The sequence below is a fragment of the Anastrepha ludens genome, chromosome 4 (assembly GCF_028408465.1).
Source record: "Anastrepha ludens isolate Willacy chromosome 4, idAnaLude1.1, whole genome shotgun sequence".
NCBI lineage: Eukaryota > Metazoa > Arthropoda > Insecta > Diptera > Tephritidae > Anastrepha > Anastrepha ludens.
This window is the reverse complement of record NC_071500.1, coordinates 129,323,022-129,350,091: the sequence shown is the minus strand read 5'-3', so window position 1 is coordinate 129,350,091 and position 27,070 is coordinate 129,323,022. Positions and strand designations below refer to the sequence as shown.

At 37.3% G+C, this 27,070-nt stretch overlaps 1 protein-coding gene and 1 long non-coding RNA gene across 4 annotated transcripts in view; both read right to left on the bottom strand.

The window, feature by feature from the left end:
• LOC128861190 (uncharacterized) overlaps positions 1-21,724 on the bottom strand; it is an 86,732-nt gene extending 65,008 nt beyond the window's left edge. For all 3 annotated transcript variants that reach the window (XM_054099142.1, XM_054099144.1, XM_054099143.1), the window contains exon 1: positions 21,397-21,724. In XM_054099142.1, coding sequence (XP_053955117.1) covers positions 21,397-21,609 — 213 coding nt within the window. In that variant the 5' untranslated portion in view covers positions 21,610-21,724. The remainder of the gene's footprint in view (positions 1-21,396) is intronic.
• LOC128861191 (uncharacterized) lies at positions 18,983-21,388 on the bottom strand. Its single transcript, XR_008454350.1, has 3 exons — positions 21,023-21,388; positions 20,818-20,965; positions 18,983-20,761 (listed from the first exon to the last, which is right to left on the bottom strand). It is a non-coding gene; the product is annotated as an uncharacterized LOC128861191 (long non-coding RNA).
• Positions 21,725-27,070: the final 5,346 nt, after the last annotated feature.

The window sequence follows — 27,070 nt, the reverse complement described above, 5'->3', positions numbered from 1 at the left end:
ATTTTCTAAGTAACCCCAGCTTTGCGGTTGGATCCCTTTTCAGGATCCTAACTAATTCCGCCGTGTCACTCAGAGATTCAATACCGCTGCAGAATTTCCTAAAATAAGCTCTTTTCTACAACGTCTACTTAGAAGTGCAGTAGCGTCTTTGGAATGCTGCAAGTTAATTTGTGTCACCGTCAAGTTCCGACAGCTACAGGAACCGTCTGAACCAATCATCTAGGAGAGACGTCTAAGATGACAGTCCCAAAGGAGAGACTCAGACGGTTCCCGTACCGAGAGCCCACGACATCAGCACTGGCTTCATCCATTCGCACCCCCTTCCTTTCCTCCCCGTTGCTACCCTTAGAGTGCGAAAGGACTCGCCAAAACTTCGTTCTGATCGCGCTCGTACCTTGGGGGATCATGGCACGGCCATCAGCGGCAGCTGGAGGGCAGGGAGGTGTATTGCTTTCAGCAACCGTCTTCCTCCGCTTACCTCGAGAGCGAGACAATTTGGAGGAGGATTTCTTCCGCATGAGCTTCGCCAACCGATCTTCCGTGGGAGGTCATGCCGCTACCGCAGTGACTTCACAACGCAAGCCCTCCAAAACTGGGGACCGAATCTCTGTCTCTGAAAAAGAGGAGACCGCGATAGCAACTCCGGCTCCTTCAGAATGCGCTCTCGCTCATAAAAGTGAGAGACTTTGGTAATGGTTGGGGCCAGCCGCCGAAACAGGTGGATTGCAACTTGTGTGGGTCCCACCTTTGAAATAAAGTAACCATCTGAATCTTGTTTTAAGTAACCCAAATACATTTCCCACAGCAACTCTTGTGGAACAGTGTAACAAATTGTGTATGTTATTCTTCGTATTACCAAAACAGAAGCTGCCAACATCCATAAAATTGATCGGGATCGTTGAAGTGGGAATTAATCGAGATACTGAACTGGATAATCTAAAGAAACACATTAATGTCAATGCCCTGTGTTGGCATGAATTTGATTGGATATTCATATGATTCAAAATGCGAACTTCTGCTTCTGGTTTTCGGCCATGTGTAACATTCGAAGAAAACCAATCAGGTAGCCCTCGTGACATGTAATCAGAGGACATTTGAAATGTAACTTATAGTTTCTTGCAAAGATACATTTTCTTCATCGCGCCAGCAGCAGGAGGACGCACCAAAACAGTAAATATTTCCTCAAAACTCCTGAATGACTGGAACACCTTGTAAAACATAATATAATTCATGTTTTGAGTATTGAAACTTCTAGAATTCATCTAGCGCAACAGAAAGCCGGCATGTTTTTACTTACAAGATCTAATAGAAATTTTAAACAGCCCTTGTCAGTGTTCAAACTCAAATTAACATTAAACATTTTAAATGCAAAATCGGTTCGAAATTTACTGTAGCAGTGGTAGAAACAAATAAGATGCATATAAAATATAAAAGCAAAGGTGAAAGCAGAAGAAATATGTTAGAAAATAATAGTAGAAATATGTGTGTGGAAATATTTATTGTGTAGTCAGGCTGCTTTCTGTTTTAGGCTCCTCTAGTTATTGTTGATATTATTGAAAGGGAATAATTACACCAAGTTATTAATTCAAAACCGAAAAAGTGATAAATCGACGAGGTGGTTTTCTTCAACAGGCGTCTGCATTGTTCACCGTCAACTTATATCAACTTTAATTTCACAAAAAGTCATGATTAGTTGCCAGCAAACTTATCCAGACATGCTCAACTAATTTCCAGCATGACACTATCCAGATCTCTTCGCTTGCCAATTTAAACCCACTCTTCTAGCACACTTTTCTCTCATAATCATCATGTGGTGGGTCACATGTTAGCCCTTCGTCTGATATAAATAAATTTGATATGAACAAATTCTCTCCAATGCCGGCTTTTTATAGTCATTCGAGTTTCGATAAAATCCAGTAATAAATTTAAAGTAAAGTTTATAACTAATTTATCACAATTGTGTTTTTAGCCGTTCCCCATATTTCTATTCCGTATTTCCAGATAGGAGTCATAATTGTTTTGTATATAGTCACCTTATTATAAAGTGATAGTTTTGATGCTCGTCCGATTAGCCAGCTTAATTGCCGGTACTTATTCTTAATTTGATTTCGTTTGTATTTGATATGCTGTTTCCATGTTAGTTTTTCGTCAATGGTTATTCCAAAATATTTTGCTGCTGGGCAGATTTTTATTTTGTTGTTTTTTAAGGTAAGATTATATTGTGATGTCTTTTTGTTTGTATATATAACTTGTATAGTTTTGTCTTTATTAACTTCTATACCCCATTCGTCAAACCAGTTTACTGTATTGTTTATTAATTTTTGAAGTGTAAAGATCGGCAGTTTTTCGGCAGCTTGTTGCTATCATTGCATTATCTGTTGTCTTAGTTGGCACATCTGCGGTGTATATTAGATATAAAAGAGGACCTAATACACTGCCTTGCGGTACTCCAGCTGTCATTGGTAGAATATCGGAATATTCGTCTTCATATCTTACGAGTATATAAAATTTTCGATCAGTTATGTAGCTCTTCAAAAGTTCAAAGTAGTTTTGTGGAAAGATTCGTTTGAGCTTTTGCAAAAGTCCTTTATGCCAAACTTTATCAAAGGCTTTTGCAATGTCCAGGTATACAGCTACACAATATTTTTAGTCATTCATATCGTTAAGTATTTTGTTAGCAACCCTGTGGATTTTTTGGACTGTTGAGTGTTGCCGTATAAATCCGAATTGATGGCTTGCTATCACTTTTTTTGCTGTTAAAATTGGTTCTAGTCTGTCGAACAATATTTTTTCAAACACTTTTCAAAGTATTGGCAATAAGCTGATGGATCGATATGAGGTAGTTTTGGTGGCATCTTTTCCTGGTTTGAGTATGGCGGTAGAAGTATTTAGTCTCTAACATGCAATTAAATATATTCGTTATGAATTGCAATGCTATTTCAGGTAAGTCTTTTACAATTTTTCCATTTATTAGATCATATCCTGGAGCTTTTTTATCGCTTAGCTGTCTTATTTGATTTTTAATTTCGCTTATGGTGGTCTTTTTTTTGTTTTGATTTGCGGAACGTTTATTATGTTATCAGATTTAATGTTGATGTTTTGATTATCCATTTCGCTTGTAAATGTGTCTAAGAAGTGTTTGGCTAGGGTATCGGCTTTTTCTTTGACAGCTATTCGAAGAGCAGATAGGCGATTCGACATTCAGCACTGTAAACGACGACGCCCCCACCAGGGTAGTGGGCAATTGCAGCAGCTCGCCTGACATCACAATTGATAGCGCTGGTCTGATAAATAGTACAATCTGACGACTTATCCTATCGCTTGCATCAGACCACTTGCCCGTTATCATTTCGATCGAGAAACCTGCCGACTTTGTTTCCGCGGGTGATCCGCCGTCATACATTAACATTAACAAAAGCTAATTGGACCAGATTCGCGGAATTTACTGAGGACACCTTCGCCGCTCTTCCCATCCCCACCGATGTGCGTGCAGGCGAACGCGCATTCCGCAAGGTGATCACAGTCGCTGCGGCTCGCTTCACACCTGCTGAAAGGATCCGGGACATACGTCCTAATTTCCCAGCTGAAGCAGCTGTTCTGGCAAACGAGCATGATCACCTACGACAGGCCGATCCCGGGGATCCTATCATAAAGGATCTCAATTTGGAGATCCGGCAACTGGTAACCCAACACAAGCAGACCAAATAGGAAGAGCACTTGAAGTCCTGCAATTTGACCTCTGGTCCACCGTAAGGTCCCTATCGAACCCGATGAAGCACAATGAAAAGGTGGATATGACCTTCAACGGTTGAACTTCGTCGAAGAGATTAATGAGCTATTTTAGCCGGCAATTAATTCTACATCCTCCGGCCGACAGATCCAAACGTAGTGCCACCAGACGGCTGCACAAACTGACATACAACGGTGCGCCACTTGCTTTCTCCAGCGATGAGGTTCAGGGGGACGTCAACCATATGAAACCATCCAAAGGACTAAACATGCTGATCTTGAAAAAGCTGGGACTATTGGGAGTAGAATATCTCACCAAGGCCTTCTACTTGTCTATGGCTCTCATCATTCCTGATAAGTGGAAATTAGGGAAAGTGGTCCCACTACTGAAACCACTCTTAACGAAACATCTGTCCTCAACCTCACACCAGCATGGCTTCCGAAGAGTGCACATCTCCACCACGGCACTCACCGTGCCTGCCAGACATCTGCTTGAGCCTGAGCCACCTCCCAGGCATGTGAGGAGGCACCTCCTTAACTACGCAGACAAGATCCAGGACAAAACAGCTTGTGTCGAGCATGTGAAGGCACCCCGCACGACCCTAACCAATCAACCCATTTCATCCCGTCAAACCCACTCACCTAACACCCCTCTTCCTCTGGACCCAACCCGCCAAAACAGCAAGTTTGCTGATGAGCTAGACAAAGACAACAACAATGAACTGAACATGTCGATACTGTAGAACTAGGCCCCACGGGAGTGAGCTTAATCAGCTTTTGTAATGTTAATATCGGTGCGCAGGATTCGCTGAAATCAAATTGACGAGTTTAATTATCGAGTTGTTATGCTATTAGTCAGACCAGCGCAAGCAATTGTTAGGTTAAGAGAGCTTCTGCAGTTACCCACTATCCTGGTGAGGGCGTCGTCGATTACAATACTGAAAGTCGATTCGGCTATCTGCTCTATCAGGGGTTGTCCTCTATAATCGTAAGGCAGGTTTGAGTGCCAAAAATCCTGATGCTCGTTACCAATTCACCAATGACATAGGGAGAGTTATGCTGCTCTGGTGAGCTCCGGAAAACCGTGAAGATTCCAATTGTGGTACTTAGAGGAGGCCCTGGCGTGTTGCGCAAGGTAGAAGCCGTGGAGGTTGAGGACGCTAATATAAGTTAAGTTTAGCTAAAAATACCAAAACATTCGGGTGGAAAGATAATTTTATGCTGATTATAACGGTAGTTAAATGCGAATTGTACGTGTTCAGTTGAATTGAAAATGGTTTCCGAGGCATTCTACATTTTTGTACATAAGATATAAACGTTATACAATAAAATTAATTAAGGGGTTATATACCTTGTGTTTTTCAAAAAAATCAAAATAAATTTTATTTCTTTATCGTAAAGTACAATCCCTTGAGAACATTTTCCAAAAATTTCATAGAGATCTGAGCAATAGATCGAAAGTTACAGCGTTTTAAATTGTGCGTCGTCACGTCCTGAGCGTACGGCCTCATGCGGCGCTTGAAACTTTAAACGCGATTATCTCAAAAACGTGTTTTTCCAAAAATGCTTTTGCGGTGGACGCGATTGCAAAAAAAGTATTCAACCGATTTTTATAATTTTTTTTTTAAATTGTTCGTAATTGATGTCGCCTCTTAGTGAACGATCAACTTTTTATGTATAAATTTTTATTTTGCAGATATGAATTTTTTAATGCCAATTTTAGGACTGTAGAAGTGGAGTTTTTTAAAAACATGTTCCTATTTTCACAAAAATCAAAATATTTAGTATATTGATCGTTCACTAAGAAGATATAACCCTATACTAATGAAATCTTTTCAATTTTTTGATTTCAGTTGACTTGGTGGACTTGAATCGCGTCCACCGCAAGCCTCTTCCAAAAAAAGGGTCTTGGGGGAAAACGCCATAACTCCGCCATTTTTAAATATTTTTACACAAACAAAGCCTTTTTTTTTCTTTAAACATTGTAATATCCAATAATAAAAACTTTTATACAATAAAATTATTGCTACATATCTTTAAAAAAAACCCAACTTTCGCTAATTTCACCGGACCACAAGGTATATAACCCCTTAAGTCTATAACTGGTGATCCCGCGAAAATAACGCAAGATTATTAGCGAACAGTATGTAGACTTCGACTGCCAAACCACTACCGTTCGGGAGACCTGATAATCAATTTTACGTTCGCATTAGTGGCAGTAGCAGAATGAGTTGGTGCGTGACTAGTATGCGGAATTCGGAGAGAACGTAGGTTCGAATCTCCGTGAAACACCAAAATGTAGAAAAAGCTTTTCTAATAGTGGTCGCCCCTCAGCAAGCAATGGTAAATCTCAGAGTGGTTTTCTGCCAAGAGGCTACCCTGTAGCCCCTCATAAAAAACCATTTGATGTTTGGAGTCGGCTTCTAACTGTAGGTCCCTCCATTTGTGAAACAACATCAAGACGCACGCCATAAACAGGAGGAGGAGCTCGGCCAAACACCCAAAAGGGTGTAAGCGCAAATTATATATATATACATATATGTACATACATAAGTGGAAGCAGAGTTAATACACGCCAGTATTTCCATCGGTGAAACCAAATTTTACGCAATCACTGTTAAACTAGAGTAAGCAATTCTAACACACGCCAGCAGCGGAAGCTATACCCTGACATTCCCATGGCAGCTGGTTCTACGTTACCGGAATAACTCGGGTTTTCCCCGACCAAGGGCTGCCGCCTCAGTAAACTAGCCCTGTCTACTGAACAGTAGCCCTACACTGACAGGGCTTGTATTACTGCTACAACAACAACAACAACAATATACCCTGACAGTTTAAGGTGTTGTTATTGTTATAGCAGCTTTCTAAACCCTGTCAGTGCAATGTAATTACCGGTCGTCTTCGTCTAACTCATCTAACGGTAGACCCAGGAAACTAGCTGTTTCGACAAGTTGGGTCCAGAGGGAGAGGGGTGTTCGGTAAATGGGTTTGATGGGACATGTGAAATGGGTTGATTGGTTAGTGTCGTGCGGTGTATTCACATGCTCAACATATGTTAGGTATGTCGGAGTCGATTCTGGATCAGTAGGAATTTAACCTGCTACAGTATGCAGAACACAATTGGGCCATGGCAGCCGGTCCTATTATCGCGGAATGAACCAAGGGCCCGACCCAGTAAACTATCCCTGTCTAGTGCACCCTTTTATGGTGTCCCTGCGGTTGATGTCTACTATAAACGCCATGCCACCACCACTATCTCGCTCGAAATCCTTACGGTGTACCTTGTAGTCCTCACTGACAATCACTAGAAAACTACCTTATAGTTTTGTTTATTCCGTGCCAGCTCATAAATGGTAAGGGCTTAAAGTTTCTCGGAAAGAGGGCAACTGTGTGTCTAGCGATGCGCTGACTAGATCATCTCCGAAGATGCCACGAGCCCCTGCAAAGATTGCGTAATGTCAGGCTCCAAGGTACTCAAATGCGACACACGGACACTGACAGTGTGAGGGACCAAAAGTTGCTGGTTGGCCCACACATGGGAATTGAATTGGGTTGGGGGTAGGGGTGGTGAATATAAACATGGAGGCAATGATATTGCTCCGGTAAGATCCTAGATGGAGTTAAGCTTCCGTTTATGATTCTGTGGACCTTAAGGCCTGACCGGGTCTTAAGATGGCACCATTGCACTGCTTATAACGCAGCAGAAATAAACTTCGTGTTGGGGTTAGGTGAGAGAAGTAGACAGCGGCATTATTCGTTTATTTCAATTTCAGGATTTACATATACATATATATATATGGGATTATTTTAATTAATGAAAATGTGGAATAAAAGATCGTGCGAGTTTCGGAAATTGTAGGAATTTTCCAATGAAACTAACAGAAAACGTGGTTTAGTCTTGATCTTTGCTAAAACTAGAACCAACACTATTCAGTTAATAATAGTTTTTAAGTTATTTGTTTATAAGTTTTGTCTTTTACCTTCGCCAAATAAGCGCACTTATCACATATCTTTTCACCATTATTACAAATGTGCACATACACACACGATTCAAGTTCTTTTTATTTATATTATATTTAGTCTTCCCATAAATCCTGTGACAAATTTTACAATGTATACGGCAAGAACAAATTCGCAGGAAAAAGTTCCGTTATTTTTGCTTTTGTTCGCATGCATTGTCTACAAGGCGAAATGAGTATCTATGGTGGCGCCATTAAAAAACGGTTACTTTATTTTTCGCGATTTTGACAAGTCTGACGTCAGCTAAATTTGCAATACAAACGAAACAAAAGTAGGAAAAATTACGTATTTGTGAAAATTCAGTGAACGACTTGGTAGTTTTGTGATTTGTGAGCTTTAAACTAATCAAACTAATGAAAACGAAGTGCCGTATGCTAAATTGTGAAAACACAAATTAATATAAATCCTCCAAACTCAGTTTTTTTTGCGTTTTTATGCGGAAGATGTCTTGGCAGGAAAGTATATGAGTGCGTGTATAATTTATTGTGTTTGGTTGTTTCCATTGCTTTCGCCTACTCTTCTTCTTCTTAAACAAGTATTACATAATAGTACATAATAATAATAATAATTCAGCTTCCTTTAACTTGTTTCTTCATCCGCTCTTACGAAACGGCAAATTCGGAAGGCGTAATCTGTTTCTCTATCATTCGTGCATTGTCTTCTCATAAATTATACTGAGTTTCGTGGTAAATTTCGCTTGTTAACAATTTAATAGGGCTAAGGAAAATCGCATTGCAGTGATTGCATGACAAAAGTGTAGTAAAAGTGCTAGTGAGATTTACGAGTTGCTGAAAAAACTTAATATTTCGAGAATGTTGGTTTATCGCAGGATCAATCAATCTGAAGTGACAGACGGAAAGAGAAGTGTTCGACAAAACGACAAAATCTATGCTACTGATACTTTTAAAGACGTAAAAAACGTTGTTAAAGGGTTCAGCGTGGTCACCATCCAAGCTCCGTAATGGTGTTGTAGAATGTCTTGTAAAGACGTTACATCTCTTCATTTCTGCGAAAAAGGGGGTCAAGACGAAAGTGTACCAGTAGGATGTCTTAGAAGACGTGGTGAAGCATTTGAGCAGTACTCTCCTCAATACAGAACGTTGGATCTTCCAGCAAGATTCCGCTCCAACTCATAAGGCAAAAACCACTTATCAGTGGAAGTCTAGATCTGAATCCATTGGATTACGGTTTATGGTCAGAATTGGAGAACGTGGCCTGTCAAGGATCTCATGGAATGGTTTAATCGTTGGACGGTTTGTGTAAAAGCAAGGAAGAAACATTAAACGTTGATTATTATTTGCTTTACACCAATTTTACATGTTACTGCAATTACTTACCGTTGGGTAAAAAATGAAGTGAGGAATCTTATGTCCTTTCGCTTTTGTAACTTAAGAATGTAATGCAAATTTAATAAATAAAACATGTCTTCAACCAGGGGCGGATCCAGAGGTCATTTCTGGGAGGGGAAAATTTTTATCAAATTCGATATTTGGTACTCAATTTATATGAATCATAATCAATAATTTATGAGTCCGATAGTTTTGCTTTCAATTCCCCCTATTTCCCCCCTTGGATCCGCCCCTGCTTCAACAAACTTTTGCTTTTAATAAACTTAAAAATATTTTTTTTAAGGAGAACGCAAGCTTTATAGGCTATGCGTATATAAATTTTACAATAAACATTACTTTTATAAAAAATATGAATTATAAACCTTATTTAAATGATTCTTAGGTTAACAATTGCATTATTCACTTCGCTTCAAGGATATTTCAGTACAATAAGCAAAACCATTGCGAAAATTTTAAATTTGTCTCCCTTTTCCGGGGGTTCAATAGGGACCTTAGGAGGTTAAGGTTTTCAGGTTTAGAATGCTGGGTCCTTACTCATTCAGACGGGGGAGGAGAGGACGTGCCACCATCTAAATTAGGCTTACCACATCCCAAAAGTCAGCCCGCTTGACACTCACCTAAAATGACTTGATTTCAAAAAAATAATATATCTTGATAATTAAAATAACGCATACGCATAAATGAGCAGAAAAACTGCTCAATTTTATTAAAAAAACAATAAAAACATAACAAATTATACAAAAACTTAAAAAAAAAAAAACATATTACAATTCAATATACGTCAAATAACATAAACATCCTATAATTAATTCACATTTAACTACATATATTAATTTATCCACACATACTTTGTACATTTAGTAACAGACTTAACTAGTTCTGTTCCTTTAGGCGTTAGCAAAAAAATTTGGAAAATTTTTACAATTTTCGTGAAAGTTTTGCCTTATTAACAATTCAGCCTTTATAAGGTCAAATGACATTCTATTCCTTTCTTTAGAATATAAATTGTTTAATGTACTAAAAGTTCGTTCACAAAAAGCATTACTAATTGGAATAGAAAAAATAAATGAGATCAATTTAAATATATTTATCAAGTTATATTTATCACATTTTTTGAAAAAGTGAGACCATATTTTGTCAATCATTACCAATAGAATTTGATATCTGTAAAATTTTTGGAAGCTCTGCTAATGAATCCCTTGACAAAAGAGATTGTTTCAGATTTAAAACTGATATGTGTTTGTAAATGGATTCACCTCCGAAATCATATCGTTGCTCCAAGTATGAAATAGCATTTTTTAAAAATTGATTTGCTTCTAATTTGAATGCTTCAACATCATTGTTTGAAATATTTTTAAAAATAACCAAAACTCTACTTCCATAGAAACAATCCTTTCTTCGGCTTTGAAGACTATTTATAAGTTTACTCATTATGCTGGGAAGTTCCATTATTGTACAAGAATCATTTTCAAGCGCTAGTATAGCTGATTGGAATTCATGCATTACATTATGAATAAAATACAAATACGCCTCTGATAATCCTTCAGAAATGCACTCTTCATCCGCATTATTCAGTTCAGTATCTGACATCCCTTAATGGGGAAGGTGCCTTTGCGCGGCTGGTTGATGTCCTCGTGAGAGTAAAGGCTGACATCACTGCCATCCAAGAGATGCGATGGACGGGGCAAGGTAAGAAAAACATAGGACCTTGTGACGTCTACTACAGTTGCCATGTAAAGGAGCGCAAATTCGGTGTCGGATTTGTTGTGGGAGAGAGACTTCGTCGCCAAGTACTGTCGTTCACTCCGGTGCACGAGCGTCTCGCAATAATCCGCATCAAAGCGCGATTTTTTAACATCTCGCTAATTTGCGCCCACGCCCCGACGGAAGAGAAGGACGATGCGACCAAAGATTCCTTCTATGAGCACTTGGAACGTTCCTATGAGCGCTGCCCCCGCCACGACATAAAAATCGTGCTTGGCGACTTCAACGCCAGGGTGGGCAAGGAGGGAATTTTTGGTCCCACGGTCGGAAAATTCAGCCTGCACAACGAAACATACGGTAACGGACAGAGGCTGATCGACTTCGCCGGGGCCCGAAACATTGTACTCTGCAGCACCAGATTCCAGCATAAAAAAAATATTATGCTATATTATATTATTAGATGTACGTACGATCCGAGGACCCAACATCGACTTGGATCATTACTTTGTTGCAGCCAAACTGCGCACCCGCCTCTGTGCAGCAAAAAACGTACATCTACCTACGCAAAGAATGTTCGACATCGAAAAGCTGCAATCACAACAGACAGCCAGAAGATTCGCCACTCGACACTCACTGCTGCTCTCGGAGAGCACTGCCCAACAAATCGGCATGCGCGAGCAATGTAGCAACAATTCTCGTTCTCTACGTATCGCAGCCGAAGAAGAAATCGGATTCCGGCGAGCCCGAAAAAACAATTGGTACGACGAGGAATGTAATGCTGCCGCAGAAAGAGAGGATGCCGCCTATAAAGCCACGCTGCGATCGGGCGCAACGCGAGCCATGTGGGATCGCTACAGAGAGGTGAAAAAGGAAGAGAGACGTATTATCCGACAGAAGAAACGAGAGACCGAAATACGTGAGTGCGAGGAGCTTGAGGTGCTGGCCAATAGGAACAACGCCCGAAAATTCTACCAGAAAGTTCGGCGGCTTACAGAAGGTTTTAAGATCGGGACGTTTTCCTGTGAGAACAAAGACGACGATCTGGTGACTGACGTACAAAGCAATCTTAAATTATGGAGGAAACACTTCTCGAACCTGTTAAATAGTGACAGCTGCGCATGTCGTAGAGAATGTGAAGATCCCGATACCCCAATCGTTGACGGCGGAATTGTCGTTCCGTTACCCGACCATAACGAGGTGAGAATAGCAATATCACGGCTAAAGAACAACAAAGCCGCGGGCGCCGACGGACTGCCGGCTGAGCTTTTCAAACAGGGCGCCGAGGAGCTGGTTAGGTGCATGCATCAGCTCCTAAGCAAAATATGGTCGGATGAAAGCATACCTGCCGATTGGCATTTAAGTGAGCTCTGCCCAATCCATAAGAAGGGCGATCCTGCAATTTGTGCCAATTACCGCGGGATTAGTCTTCTAAATATCGCCTATAAGATTCTAGCGAGCGTATTGTGTGAAAGGCTGAAGCCCACCGTCAACCAACTCATTGGACCTTATCAGTGTGGCTTCAGACCTGGAAAGTCTACCATCGACCAAATATTCACAATACACCGAATCTTGAATCGTCGACTTCAAAGCTGCATTCGACGGTACGGAAAGGAGTTACCTGTATGCCGCGATGTCTGAATTTGGTACCCCCGCAAAACTAATACGGCTGTGTGAGATGACGTTGCTCAACACCAGCAGCGCCGTCAGAATTGGGAAGGACCTCTCCGAGCCGTTTGATACCAAACGAGGTTTCAGACAGGGTGACTCGCTGTCGTGTGACTTCTTTAACCTGATGTTGGAGAGCATCGTACGAGCCGCAGAACTTAATCGCTCAGGCACAATTTTTTATAAGAGCGTACAATTGTTGGCGTATGCCGATGATATTGACATCATCGGCCTTAACAACCGCGCTATTAGTTCTGCCTTCTCCAAACTGGACAAAGAGGCAAAGCGAATGGGTCTGGTGGTGAACGAGGACAAAACGAAGTACCTCCTGTCTTCAAACAAACAGTCGGCGCACTCGCGTATCGGCACCCACGTCACTGTAGACAGTTATAATTTCGAGGTTGTAAAAGACTTCGTCTATTTAGGAACCAGCATTAACACCGATAACAATGTCAGCCTTGAAATCCAACGTAGAATCTCTCTTGCCAACAAGTGCTACTTTGGACTAAGTAGGCAACTGAGCAGTAAAGTCCTCTCTCGACGAACAAAACTAACACTCTACAAGACTCTCATCATGCCCGTCCTAACGTATGGCGCAGAAGCGTGGACGATGACAACATCCGATGAAGCGACGCTTGGAGTGTTCGAGAGAAAGATTCTGCGTAAGATTTTTGGACCTTTGCACGTTGGCAATGGCGAATATCGCAGACGATGGAACGATGAGCTGTATGAGCTTTACGACGACATAGACATAGCGCAGCGAATAAAGATCCAGCGGCTACGTTGGCTGGGTCATGTCGTCCGAATGGATACAAACGCTCCGGCTTTGAAAGTATTCAATGCGGTACCAGCTGGTGGTAGCAGAGGAAGGGGGCGGCCTCCTCTGCGTTGGAAAGATCAGGTGGAGAAGGACTTGGCTTCACTTGGTGTGTCCAATTGGCGCCGGTTAGCACGAGAAAAAAACGACAGTCGCGCTTTGTTAAGCTCGGCCAAAATCGCGTAAGCGGTTATCGCGCCAATTAAGAAGAAGATCTGACATTCCATATGATACAAATTTCCAGATTTCTTTTCTGCAGTTGTTTTCCCCCTTTTGCAAGAAGAACCTTTTAACCGCAGGCCAAGAATGTAACAATCGGTCAATTGCCGGCAAAAGGGAAAGCCATCGAGTGGGAACATGCCGAAGTAGATGCTTGTATTCGATACATGCAAACTCCAAACATTCCTTTAACTTTTCGTTTGACAAAGCTGATGAGAAAAATTCATTGAAGATTTTAATCACAATGTTTTCTACGTCGACAGATAAAGCATTTAATACACTTTTGATGTAGTTTAAATATGGAATTATGAACACTGTAATTAATTGCCGCATTATCAGCACTGTATGCTGCAATTTGCTGAATGTTATGGTTATTTTCAGTTTTTATTCTTACGATATTGCCAAAAATATCTTTAGCAGCCCCTTTTGGGTCTTCATAAAAATTTAAAATTTTCTGATGTATTCCTGTTTCAGCATCGAAATATTGAATGGCATATGGATACGTTTTCACGTTTCTAATAATTGATGCGTCGCTGCTTACCGAAAAGTTAAAAGTTTCTTTTAATGCATCAGCTATTTTTTCTCGTGCGTGTGGTGTCAATACGTTGCGTGTTATGGCTGCTGCTTTGGTACGGCCATAACTTATTTTATTAGCTATTTTACTGTCGCAAAATATTGAAGAACTTAGTTTTAATAAACAGTCTAAGCTGTTATAACTAAGCCCGTGAACAACATTGTGAAAAACACACCTTAGTGCAGCCCTGGAATGTGTGAATCCTCCTTTGAGTCTGCCGAAACAGTGAAGTTTATCATGCTGTGTGACAATTTTTGAGACAATGTTAATTTTATATGCCGTTTTGCTTGGGCATGTTTGCGTATTGCTCGACTTCTTTCATATTTTATAGAAATATCAATCTGGCATAATTTGCAAAATGCGGTATAATCATCCTTTTTTTAATCCATTTGCAATATTCTGCTTCTACAATCCATCTATCGCAGAATGTTGTATATCTTCCTTTTTTTGAAGTTCCGGCATATTCGTTATTTTCCATGCTAAATGAACGACACAAGGCTCATATATTGTAACAATATTCATTTAAGTTCTTAAACGAATATAACATTAAATAACACGGAAAAATACACCTGATAAATTACACACTGTAGGTTGTTTATATGGTCGAATAATGCATAAAAATATTTTTGTTATATTTTTTGTACCCTCCAATTTTTATTTATTTATAAAAAACAGTTTTTTCAGACTTTGCGCGGTAATATACGGATATCTCAGCCATTTTTTCACTGATTTTCAATATTTTATATGTTTTGGAAATGATATTGTCAGACCTTTCAAATGATGTACAACAAGTAATTATTCAAACTAGTTAGTTGTGATTTTTATTTGATTAAACCTGGAGAAAGTGCTTTTTTTATAATTTTTTTAGTTTTAACAATTTTTTATTGCATAATTTTACAACAAAATTAAAGATGTTTGTTAATATTCTTTGAGTCCATTTATTAACGAAGAAGTTAATGTATTACTTTCAATAATCGGACAAAAATTGCGTAAACTACGCTAGTTATTCGTTAATAGAAAATATGGGCCGTCATGTGTATTGCAGTGTGTACAATGTATTGGTTTGGCAAAAGTAGCAGCCTTCTGGTCTGTGAATGACTACGCTAGTTTTCCGTAAATAGAAAAAAATGCCTTGAATATCTATCCATTTGTGGAACCATAGTTTTTGTCTTTAATGATTATTTACTTGGAAAAATCACTGCATTCTTTATGTATTGACAATATATGTTTGACAATGACAATTTATCATAAATTACAAATGAAAGGTTTACGTGTTTCTACATAATTTTGCGACATAATTTTCGCGCGATTTCTGAGGCGCAGAGACCCTCCTCCTCCCACGCAGTAATTTTACCTCTCTCTAATTCGGTAAGTTTTGAACCGCGTGGCATATTGATATTTATTTACTTAAAAAACGATTTAAATTAAAAGTTGTACTCAGCGAACACATAAATGCACTTTAAAGCTTCAATTCCTAATGCGTTCTATAGTTATGAAACGGCAAAAGTAGTAACGAATTGCTCTGACTCTCTAATTCGGTAAGTTTTGAACCGCGGGGCATATTGATATTTATTTACTTAAAAAACGATTTAAATTAAAAGTTGTACTCAGCGAACACATAAATGCACTTTAAAGCTTCAATTCCTAATGCGTTCTATAGTTATGAAACGGCAAAAGTAGTAACGAATTGCTCTGACTCGTGCTCAAAGTAACGGTACAAACAAACACAAAAATACCACGATGAAAAGTTGTTGTTTATTGATACTAAGAAGAATAACGGTATTATTCCATATATTCATTTATTTTTACAGAGTACCTACATATTTTTGGAGTAAAGATTAAATATTCATGTTACGCACCTTAGTCTGAAACAGCTATTAGACCAGTCTTTGGTTGGCAGTGCCTTTTTATCTCCTTCTTCCAAAATCGCGTTTTTCTCAAGTGTGTTTTTTTGTTAAAATTGTTTATAAGTTAGTTAAAGATGTGTGACAAACGCAATAATTTCTGCTACGTTTGCGGTTTATTTGTTGATAAACAACATCGCCGTGAATTAAAAACAAATACTATCGTGGTTGAAGCATACAATCTTCACTTTGAGCGCAATTATAGTGAAAGTCGCTGGTATGAACCAGAATATATATGTTCCACGTGCTCCATATCACTAAAAAAGTGGAAATGTAGTCAGTGTTTTCAAGATCGTTTGCCATTTTCGAGCCCAATGGTTTGGCATCATCAAGTCATTCACAGACCAGAAGGCTGCTACTTTTGCCAAACCAATACATTGTACACACTGCAATACACATAATGGCCCATATTTTCTATTAACGAAAAACTAGTGTAGTTTACGCAATTTTTGTCCGATTATTGAAAGTAATACATTAATTTCTTCGTTAATAAATGCACTCAAAGAATATTAACAAACATCTTTAATTTTGTTGTAAAATTATGCAATAAAAAATTGTTAAAATTAAAAAAATGATAAAAAACACTTTCTCCAGGTTTAATCAAATAAAAATCAAAACTAACTAGTTTGAATAATTACTTGTTGTACATCATTTGAAAGGTCTGACAATATCATTTTCAAAACATATAAAATATTGAAAATCGGTGAAAAAATTACTGAGATATCCGTAGATTACCGCGCAAAGTCTGAAAAAACGGTTTTTTATAAATAAATAAAAATTGGAGGGTACAAAAAATATAACAAAAATATTGTTATGCATTATTCGACCATATAAACAACCTACAGTGTGTAATTTGTCAGGTGTATTTCGTTTTTTTTTTGTAGCACAGTGTAATTGAAATTAACTATACACAACTAACTAACTATACACATTTAGGCTTAATTTCAATCAGCTGTTTAATGCTGTATTTTTTTAGTGATGAGCAAAAACAAGCAATAAGTCAATGATGAGTTAGGGGGGAATTTACAAGTGTTGATACTTTTTTGATTATCGATTGCAGTGAATTATTGATATTGGGCAAAAAATAAGAATTAGTTTTTGGGTTTGGTGTTTAACAAATGATGATACATATTTTTTAATATTGAATTTTTTTAATTTTAAAAATTAACTGGACAAATTATATTTTATCTTGACACGTGACAGGACCTAAAAAATCTTGACAACCAAGTTCATTCCAGGTCATGTGGCAACCCTAATCTAAATACATTGACGTAATAATGGAAAATTTAGCCAAAATAAGCTTATATTGTATAAGTAGAACATTTTTTTAAAGTTCGGTAAAACATCAGAATTTTAATGTTAAATTTTCATATTAATTCTTAATAATTTAAACAAAATACTTTAAATCAAAGGGCAGATATTTTGACATTTGTGAGTAATAATTTTTAATTAGATGCACGTTCTTAGGACATTACAAGCAAACATTTTGTGGCCAGAATGAAAAGCCAACACTTGCTTTGTATGAAATTAACATCGCGGTGTCTGGGCTTTTCGGATAAAATATGGAATTAAAAGATCGATAAATATGCCCAAATGCCCGTGCTGTATACTGGCTAGGTATGAATTGCCAGTTTGCAATCGGTGCAAACTTTTTCATGACGCACATGTTTATTAACAAGTGTTGTTTATTTGTTCCTATATCACCAAAATTACGGCTGAGCTTTCCATTGCTATCACGATATATTTGCTTATAATGTCCAAGTGCGTGGACTGAATTTAAGAATTATAATACGCAAATGTAGTCACATATCAGCCTTTTGATTTATAGTACTTTTAATAAATTACAATTAATAATTAATAGCAATATTTAACGTTTAAAATGCTTACTTTTTTTCATAAGCTTGAAAAAATGTCCTATTTCAGACGCTTATTTCACTTAAATACAAATACATACATGTTACAAAAAAAAATATTTTATAAATACTGAAAATTTGGAATGAAAATCGCGCGCTGCGGCGCTTTTTTGATTTCAAATATACATACATACATGTAACAAAATGTGACTGCCAAAATATTTTTACCTATTATTATCTAAAAATGTATACGAGTAAACTTCCTTATTTGAACAAATTCTTTTTTGAGCAAACTTATTAAATAAAAAAAAGAGGTTGTCTGTAAAGTTGGTTTACTGACGATAGTTTAACGTGACAACGTCATAAGAAAATATTGATGGAATGGTTGCAAGTTTCAAAACAAAATTTTAATTTTATTTGTTTGATAGATATTTTGTATGGATATAGAGGAGGAGGTAAACGGAATTGCAATGGAATAGGTCAAGTTACATTTACACAAACGTGAAAAATGAGGAATCATTTATCAAATTCATGAAAGATATCTTCAATTTCGATTGTGTATCAGACGTTAATAAGTCAACAACACTAAGAGGCACCATCATCGATTTGTCTTTTTCTAGACACATTACACTCGAAGCACTCCCTTTCATTTCCTACTTTTTCTATCATCGTCCTATTCTCAACAGAGAAATGGTTCATTACCTTGCACACAGCAAGAAGGCATATGCAAATACAAGTATGAGAATTTATATACAAATGCGCATATACATACATATATATGCTCACTCAAGTAGGACAGAGCCAGATGTCGAACGTTGCCGAACGCGGGGGCCGATTGTGCTCTTTGTCGTTCGTTCCGCGCTCTCGCTTGCAGTTCAAGCACATTAGCTTACATTTGCTTGCGTACGGAATAGATTCGTATATTTGATACGTCCATATGACTTGTATGCATCTTTACATATAGATTTGTTCTTTTTGAAAATTGCGCGAAATTGTATATGTATATGCATGTTTATATACATATATTAGTATACAACATATCTTATAAGGTATATGGTAAATATTACCATACATTTTTTCTTTCAGTATATAATAAAAAAATTAATAATAATAACATTAAAACAACAGGTATTATTAACAAACTTGGTTTTATTTTAAATTCTTCAAGTAAATCAAATTAATAATAATCAATAAGAAGGCATATGCAAGTACAAATACGTGAATTTATATATGTACATATGCGCATATACATACATATATACGCTCACTTAAGTAGGAGAGAGCAAGATGTCGAACGTTGCCGTTCGTTTGCTTTGTGCGTTCCGCGCTTTCGCTTGCAGTTCATTCAAGGTAACGGCAATGAGCAAGGTAACGACAAATGAGCAAGGTAACGACACATTTTTTCGTGCGTGCGTAAATCGAATTATAAGACGTTATCACGTCAAAAAAATTTATAGTGAAATAGTGCAAATCGGACAGTTTTTAGCCTAAATTCGGCAGCGGCACTCATAACTTTTACCATAAAACAACATTTTCATAAGTGCTATGAATTATAAAACCTACAGTTAGTAACGGAAGTAAGTATACACCGGATACGTTTTCAATTTTCCTCCAATCGATTCCTTCAAACAACCTAAGTTATAACAAAATTGTGTTTTATTTACATGAATGAAATACAAAAATCATATTTAATCCAAATAATGACAAAATTTGAAAAAGGAACAAAATTATAGTTTTTTATATTACTCTTTATAAAAATTCAGGTCTCAAAAGTAAGTATACAGTTCATCATATTATTAATTTGTGAAATCAAAAACATAATTAAAATCTAATCCTAGTATTTGGTAGGATAACCATTAGACTTTACAATCGCTTTAAGTCGTGATGGCATTGATTTCACCAAGTTTTCAGTTACAGCTGGTAGTATTTTATTCCATTCCTCTTGAAAGACGTTTTTCAGTTATTACATATTTCTAATCGGATGTTTATGTTGTTGTTGTTGTAGTAGCAGCATAAACATTTCCCATACTTACATACGGTGAATGCTGCTGGAGTGACAGTCCTTGGCCGGATATAAATCCGGGTCGTTTCGGTAACGTAGAACCGACTGTCGTGTTTACGTATTTGCCGCTTTAAATGTTCCCATAAATGTTCGATTGGGTTGGTATCCGGGGACTGTGGCGGTGTTTACAGCTGTTTTCGCACATTGTATAACAGCCACTCTCGTACAATGTTGGATGTGTGCTTGGGGTGATTATCCTGCTGGAAGATAAACGTTGCTCCAAGGCCCAATTTCATAGCGCTTTCTTTTAAAATATTTTTCAAAATATTTAAGTAACCATATCGGTCCATATTTTCGATAAAGACCAAGTTTTCAACCCCAGTGCCGGTCATATTGTTTGGATCCAATTCCGCGTTAATTTTTCTCCAAACTTTTTCACGGCAATCAGATCCACAGATACTGAACTTACACTCATCAGAAAATATGACTTATTTCCAAAACGTTTGGTCATATTTTTCATGATATTTTGCGAATGAAATCCGATTACTCCGATTGACACTACTCACGAAGGACTTTTTCCTAACACTGCGCCCATGATAACCAGCACTATGCAAAACCCGGCGAATAGTTTGGGTGCTAAATTGTTTTCCAGTCTCATTTTCAACTTGAGATTTCAATTTGGGGGCACTCATTTTGGGGTTTGTCCTGATTTTGCTTTCTCTGGGGCTTAAGAGCGGCGGACGCCCACAACGCTCTTTATTAGTGGTGTTTCCCGCACTTTTATATTTATTCACAATCTTTTGAACTGTAGCAAAATTCCTATTTATCAAACGACCGATTTCTCGCAATGATTTATGTTCCTTGTGATATTTTATAATCAGTTTTTTTAAATCATCAGAAAGCTCTTTTCCTCTTGGTCCCATTACTAAAAAGGTTGCAAAAATTAATACAAAACGTACTTCTCTAAATTTTTATACTCACTTTGATTATTTCCTTTTAATAGTTCTAACTTTTTTAATCAATGCGTAAAAATAAATGTTATGCCAACTGAACAATCGTTTGCTGTATACTAACTTTTGACATAAATTTCCCTGACATCAAAGGCAAAGCAAAGCGTGGATAACAGTACCTAAAATTTACAGCTAAATTAAGGCGCATATGAAAGCTTATCCCAGTACTCAATTACCATGTGTAAAATTTTTGTATTACATATTAAGGAAAGCGTTAGCGTCAAACAATTCCATAAATCAGGCTCCTGTATACTTATTTATGTTACTAACTGTAAGTTAAATGCTTGCTGGGTTGACGACTGCTGTATACACTTCTCTGCAACTGTATTTCAGTACAAACTGCAAATGCGGCCGAAAAAACCAAATTTTTTAACTTCTCCTGGGGGTTCTATAGGGGCCCTAGGAAGTTGGGGCTTTCACAGTTATAATGGTGTGACCTTGCTCTTTCTAATGGGCGTAGTGGGCGGTGCCACACCCCCTCCCCTTATATTCAAATATATCGTGGTAGTAATGGAAAGTTTTGCCAAAACTACAATTAGGACTGCCTTACCGTCAGTGTACTACTCAATTTACTTCCAGCACAACACAAGTTATTTAGCGAGTTGAGGTAACTTATCCATGCTACAGAGCAATCGTTCAGTGCCGTCTTTGTAGAATTGGATGTGCTACTAGCAGATACCGAAGAGCCAGTACTACTCAAGGAGTCTCTTTGCACCACTGCACTTAGTGGACCACAGCCACTAAAATCAAATTCATTCTCCATAACGAATACTTGTTAAATACGAAACTAATTTGCTGTATTTATGATATTATTAAATTACTCAAATTCTATTAGTTAAGGGCAAATGTATCAGCTTGTAATCGATAACCGATTAACATTAATTGTTGTGCTCTAATGAGTATATACATTTCAGTTCAGTTTGAACTTTTTACGTAGGTAAGTGGGCAAAAATAAAATTAAAATAGGGGAAAAATTTAGTATCATGTAATCTGCTTTGAAAAAAACCTTTAAAGCGGGGTGGTGGGGGGTTGTTTGAGGGGTGTATCACCATCTTAAAACTGAAAATTTCACTCATCGGAAACATATAATTTTTAAATAATTTAATGTTAAAGTTGCTTATTTTAGCGAAAAGTTGGTGTTGCCATACACCTGAAATAAAAACGAGGTTCGTATGCAGAGATGCTCAGTGGAGGGTTGATTGTAAATCTGCAGAATTCTTTGCTGTAGTTTAAAATTCAGAAACATTTTTGAATATATAAACATACAAAGCAAGCGTTGTAGGAGAAAATTTTATATAAAAACAGTGCGATTGTCTGGATTATGTTATGAACGTATTTAACTCATCGAAGCTTAAAAATAATGATATTCAATATCGCAAAAAATAATAAAGTAATTAAAAACCAAAAATTACAGTTTAGAAGTATATTGTATTGCTTCAATCAATTTTACAAACGGGTCCTCATGCTTTTTATAATCAGATATTCTCCACAAAAACTCGATTATCATGTCTGTTAAATAAATGAGGTGGTTTTAGTTGTCGTTATTAAAAAACTCGTGTCCTTTAAAAAAATAACCCTCATCAGTCCAACTCCGACTATGCAATCCACAGATTTTTTGCGCAGATCTCGCGATTTCAGTATTTTTGCGTAGAACTCCTTTCCGTGTTAAAACCATTGAAACCAAATTAAAACGACATATGCGTGTGTGTGGTAAGGAGGAATAATAACTCCCATCCCCATCATTAACACTAAACTGAAATACTTCGTTTGCGTTCATATTTTTGTTTTCAGTTGCAGGCATCCGGCAACACCATACTGTTGTCATTTGAATCTTCTTATTCGCGATTAAAATTGGAAAGTGATTATATGGACAAATGCATTTGCATTTAATTTTAATGAAAATAATTCGAATACAAGTATGTTTAGTGAATTTTAGTGAAGTGTAAAAAAATATATAGTGATATATTTGAATGGATGGTGGAGGGGGCGTGGCACCGCCCGATTTTTATTCCAAATTTTCAGTATTTATAAAATATTTTTTTTTTGTAACATGTATGTATGTTTGAAGACAAAAAAGCGCCGCAGGCGATAATAATAATAGAAACCGCGCGATTTTTATTCCAAACTTTCAGTATTTATAAAAATATTTGTTCTTGTAACATGTATATTATATATTTGAAAACAAAAAAGCCCCCATATAAATAAAAAAAATAATAATAAAAGAAATGTTCCCTTTTGGTTGACTTGATTTTTTTTATTTCGCTTTGTTCTTCTCTCTCATTGTTCGTTTGACAGTTCGCTCCTCACATCTATTCTGTACGGTATGACAAACGTTTAGGAGAACATTTGTAATAATAGAATTTTAATAGAATTTGGAGTATTATTTAGTAAAAATAGCTTTAAATCGAATCTTCATTTAATAAAGAATGTTTATAAGTGAATATTGTTACTTTTCTATGTTTGTATTTAAGTGAAATAAGCGTCTGTAATAGGGCATTTTTTCAAGCTTATGAAAAAAGTAAGCATTTTAAACGTCAAATATTGCTATTAATTATTAATTGTAATTAATGAAAAGTACTATAAATCAAAAGGCTGATATGTGACTACATTTGCGTCTTATAATTTTTAAATTCAGTCCACGCACTTAAACATTATAAGCAAATATATCGTGATAGCAATGGAAAGCTCAGCCCACCAAATTAATCTACCCGTTCACATATGGCAGATTACCTGCAAAATTGACAATCAGCTGTTAATACTGTTGTGAAAGGCTTTTCTTCATAGAAACTATTTTGGTGGAATATTTCGATGTTTTTGGTTTCTTTAATTATTATTAACGATATGAAGAAAATATAAGGAGAAGGAATAGCTAATTCAATTGTGCAATTGGCTGCTAATAATAAACAGTTGGAGGAAATCCGTATGCGACGTTTACTCAGGTTGCAAAAAAATAAGGCAGCAATACGCATGCGAAATTCGATATTACATTGTGTAATAACAAGAACAGGCTAAAGCGTTTATGGACACATAAAAGCAAACTCTTCAAAGCACTCTCCTCAGCGACAAACAAATTTTGAATTCGCAACTTAACGTCACCAATACAACAAATTCAGCGCAGAACACGTTACAGAATCAATCGCTTTGTTTTTATCTTCCTTTTAAATGTTATTTATTTCACATTTTTCTTTTTAAATACATTTTTTTTTATTAAATTAATTAAACCTACTTAAAGTCCTAACAATTTGTCTGTAAACTTAAAATTCGTATTCTGTGAACATAAAATAAAAATCATTCATTTATCACATTTTTTTTTAAATTTTTCTTTTAAAATCTTAAGTTTGTTTCTTTTTTGGTGTGGTATATATAAATTTTGCTTAAAGGCCTCTAAAATTTTTTCGAGAATAGCATTCCGTTCCCTCTCAATTTGCCGGGCTTCTTCCTTCAGTTCTTGAATTTCTCGGGCAATCGTTTGGTTGACCGCCCGAAATTCATCCAAAACTGCATACTGGAAATTTTCGTTATCCTTTCTCCGTTTTTTCGGGGCGGTTTGAAGGCAATTCCAATGAAAGTTCAGCCGAAGGTGCTTGCATTCGAGAAGTGCTGCTGTAGAGCATTCTTCCTCTGTCTCAATTGGAACGAGACCTTTGACTTTATTAAATAATAATTAAAAAACAATTAATATAGGCATACGACTATAAAGCTTCACGCAATAACCTACAGTTTCTTCTATAATTGCTTCTAGGTAGAAATATTTGTATCTCTCAAGGATATGGTGCACTTTATCGTAGTACTCCCACGCAGATGGGGTATCGCCTGAAGGCCCAACATGTGTAGGAAACATCTCTGTAAAATAAGAACACTATTTTTAGAATTACATCGGAACAATTGCTATTGAACAAAGCTACCTATATTTATTTGATAATTATGTATTTGAACCTTCATATACATTCGTATTTCTTTTGCAGCCTCGTAGTTGCGGCAGCTTCTCCTCCCACAACTCCAAAAGAAACTCGCCCGCCTCTCTATACCAATGCTAGGGCTTTTTCTATACCATAATAAAATGAATCCATAATTAATAATAATTAACAAACATTTTATAAGAATTTTGTTTACAGACCTGTTTTCTTTGCCGGCGTCCATTTCATTTAGTTTTTATTTTGATGTTTCTCCTCACATTCGTAACAATAATTATTGATAACACAGGGGTTGTACGTCAAAAAGTATGATTCTTATCAAGGCGAATTTGTTACAGGTGACAGCAAACACATATAAGTAAAACCCTACATGTATTTGTTGTTGCGTTTGGTGCAAGCATCATGTCAAAATCAGCAAGCAAATGTAAACATACGAATGTGAACATACCAATACATACAAACAAAGCATATCATTTTGACGTAAGCCATACCTACGGCGATAAATTCAGCTGGGTGAATGCTGTCACCTTATTAAATCCACCTTGATTCTTATCTAGGATTATTTTTTAATCTCAGATTTTTGGAGAGAAATTTTATATGGGAAATCTCGCTTTTTAATTACGGATTGGGAGTTAAGCACGAAAAAGTAGATCATCTACTTATATGTGAACGTATTATTAAGGGTGGTTCAGGAACAAACCTTATAACTCCGAATTTTCCAGAAATAATAATTATTTGCCTTCAAAGTACCTTCGGCAACTTCACTATGGTTTAGCACATTATAATATATATTTTTTTTTTCAAAACTTAAATTTACAGTCACATGCGTGTTTTTATATTTGTATTCGAAATATTTCAATAAAAATTAAATGCAAAGGCATTTATCAATGTCAACACTTTCTAATTTTAAATGGAAATAACAATTTATTAGAATTGACAACAGTTGTTGTTGTTGTTGTTGAGGTGGTTGAGCATTTCTGAGCTGAATATGCTCCTAATTAGTGACCAGCACCGTTTTACTACCACTATCTCGTGTGATGATGATTAAGGTTTTTTTTTTTTTTTTTTTTTTTTCAAGTCAGATCCATTTAGTGAGGTCCAAGTATAGCAGCAAATCCTTTATCTCAATGTCTGAGATTTCCTTAACTTGCTGCAGGAAAGGCTTACCGAAGGATCGGAGTCGTGCCCTGGCTAGTCCCGGACATTCACATAAATAGTGGACAAGACTTTCCTTCGCCCCTTCCGCTTGACAGCTTCTACAGATAGGATTGAAGGGTAGATTGAGTCTAGCTGCATGATCCCCTACTTTCCAATGCCCTGTAAGGGTTGCAGTGATGCGTGAAATGTTTGGCCGAGAACATCCTAGCAGGTCATTTGTCCTTTGGATTTTGTATGACGGCCATGTGTTTTTTGTTGAAATACATGTAGGTATTTGCTTCCATCTTCTTTCGGCTAAAGCATGATAGTGTGAAGCAATGGATGCTTTTTGTGTGTTCAGTGGGATGGAGACTGCCACCGCCTCTGCTATGTCTAGTGTCGAGCCCTTTCTTGCTAGCTCATCCGCTATCTCATTACCCCGTATGTTCCTATGACCAGGAACCCCTATCAGGGTAATTTCAAGGCAATGGCTGAGCAGTTTCAGCTCCTCTCTACACTGTAGGACCAGTTTGGATGTAATGTAGTTGGAGTCTAGGGCCTTAATAGCTGCTTGACTGTCTGAGAAGATAGCTATTCTTGCACCAACTTCCTTGTAGAGTTCTAGGGATTTGCATGCTTCTCTGATCGCTAAAAGTTCTGCCTGGAACACGGTGGCATAATCAGGAAGACGAATTGATTGAGATAGGTTGAGTGGCTCCGAATGGAAGCCAGCTCCCACACCACAGTTCATCTTAGAACCATCGGTATAAATTTCGAAGTCGTATCTTCCAATCACCTCTCCTTTGCTCCACTCGGCTCTCGGTGGGAAACGTACCGTAAAGCCTTTCTTGAAGTTTAGGTCTGGGATTTTGTAGTCTGATCCGTTTTTGAGCAGCGGGGGTCCCTGTAGGGGGATCTTACTGTGACCGTACGACCTTGTTGTCCAGCTTCCTATGTCTCTGAGTCTCACCGCGCTGCAAGTAGCTATTGTTTTAATGTGTAAATCTAATAGCAATAGGATAGATGGAATAGGACAAATGGAATAGAATGGGAGGATGGTTCCATGTGTAGAAGTCCACGCAAGTGGGGAAAGTTACTGATCGCCATTCACTTGGGAGTGGCCAGGACGATTCTTCTACATATGGTTCAAGCAGCTCACAACGGCCGGGATTA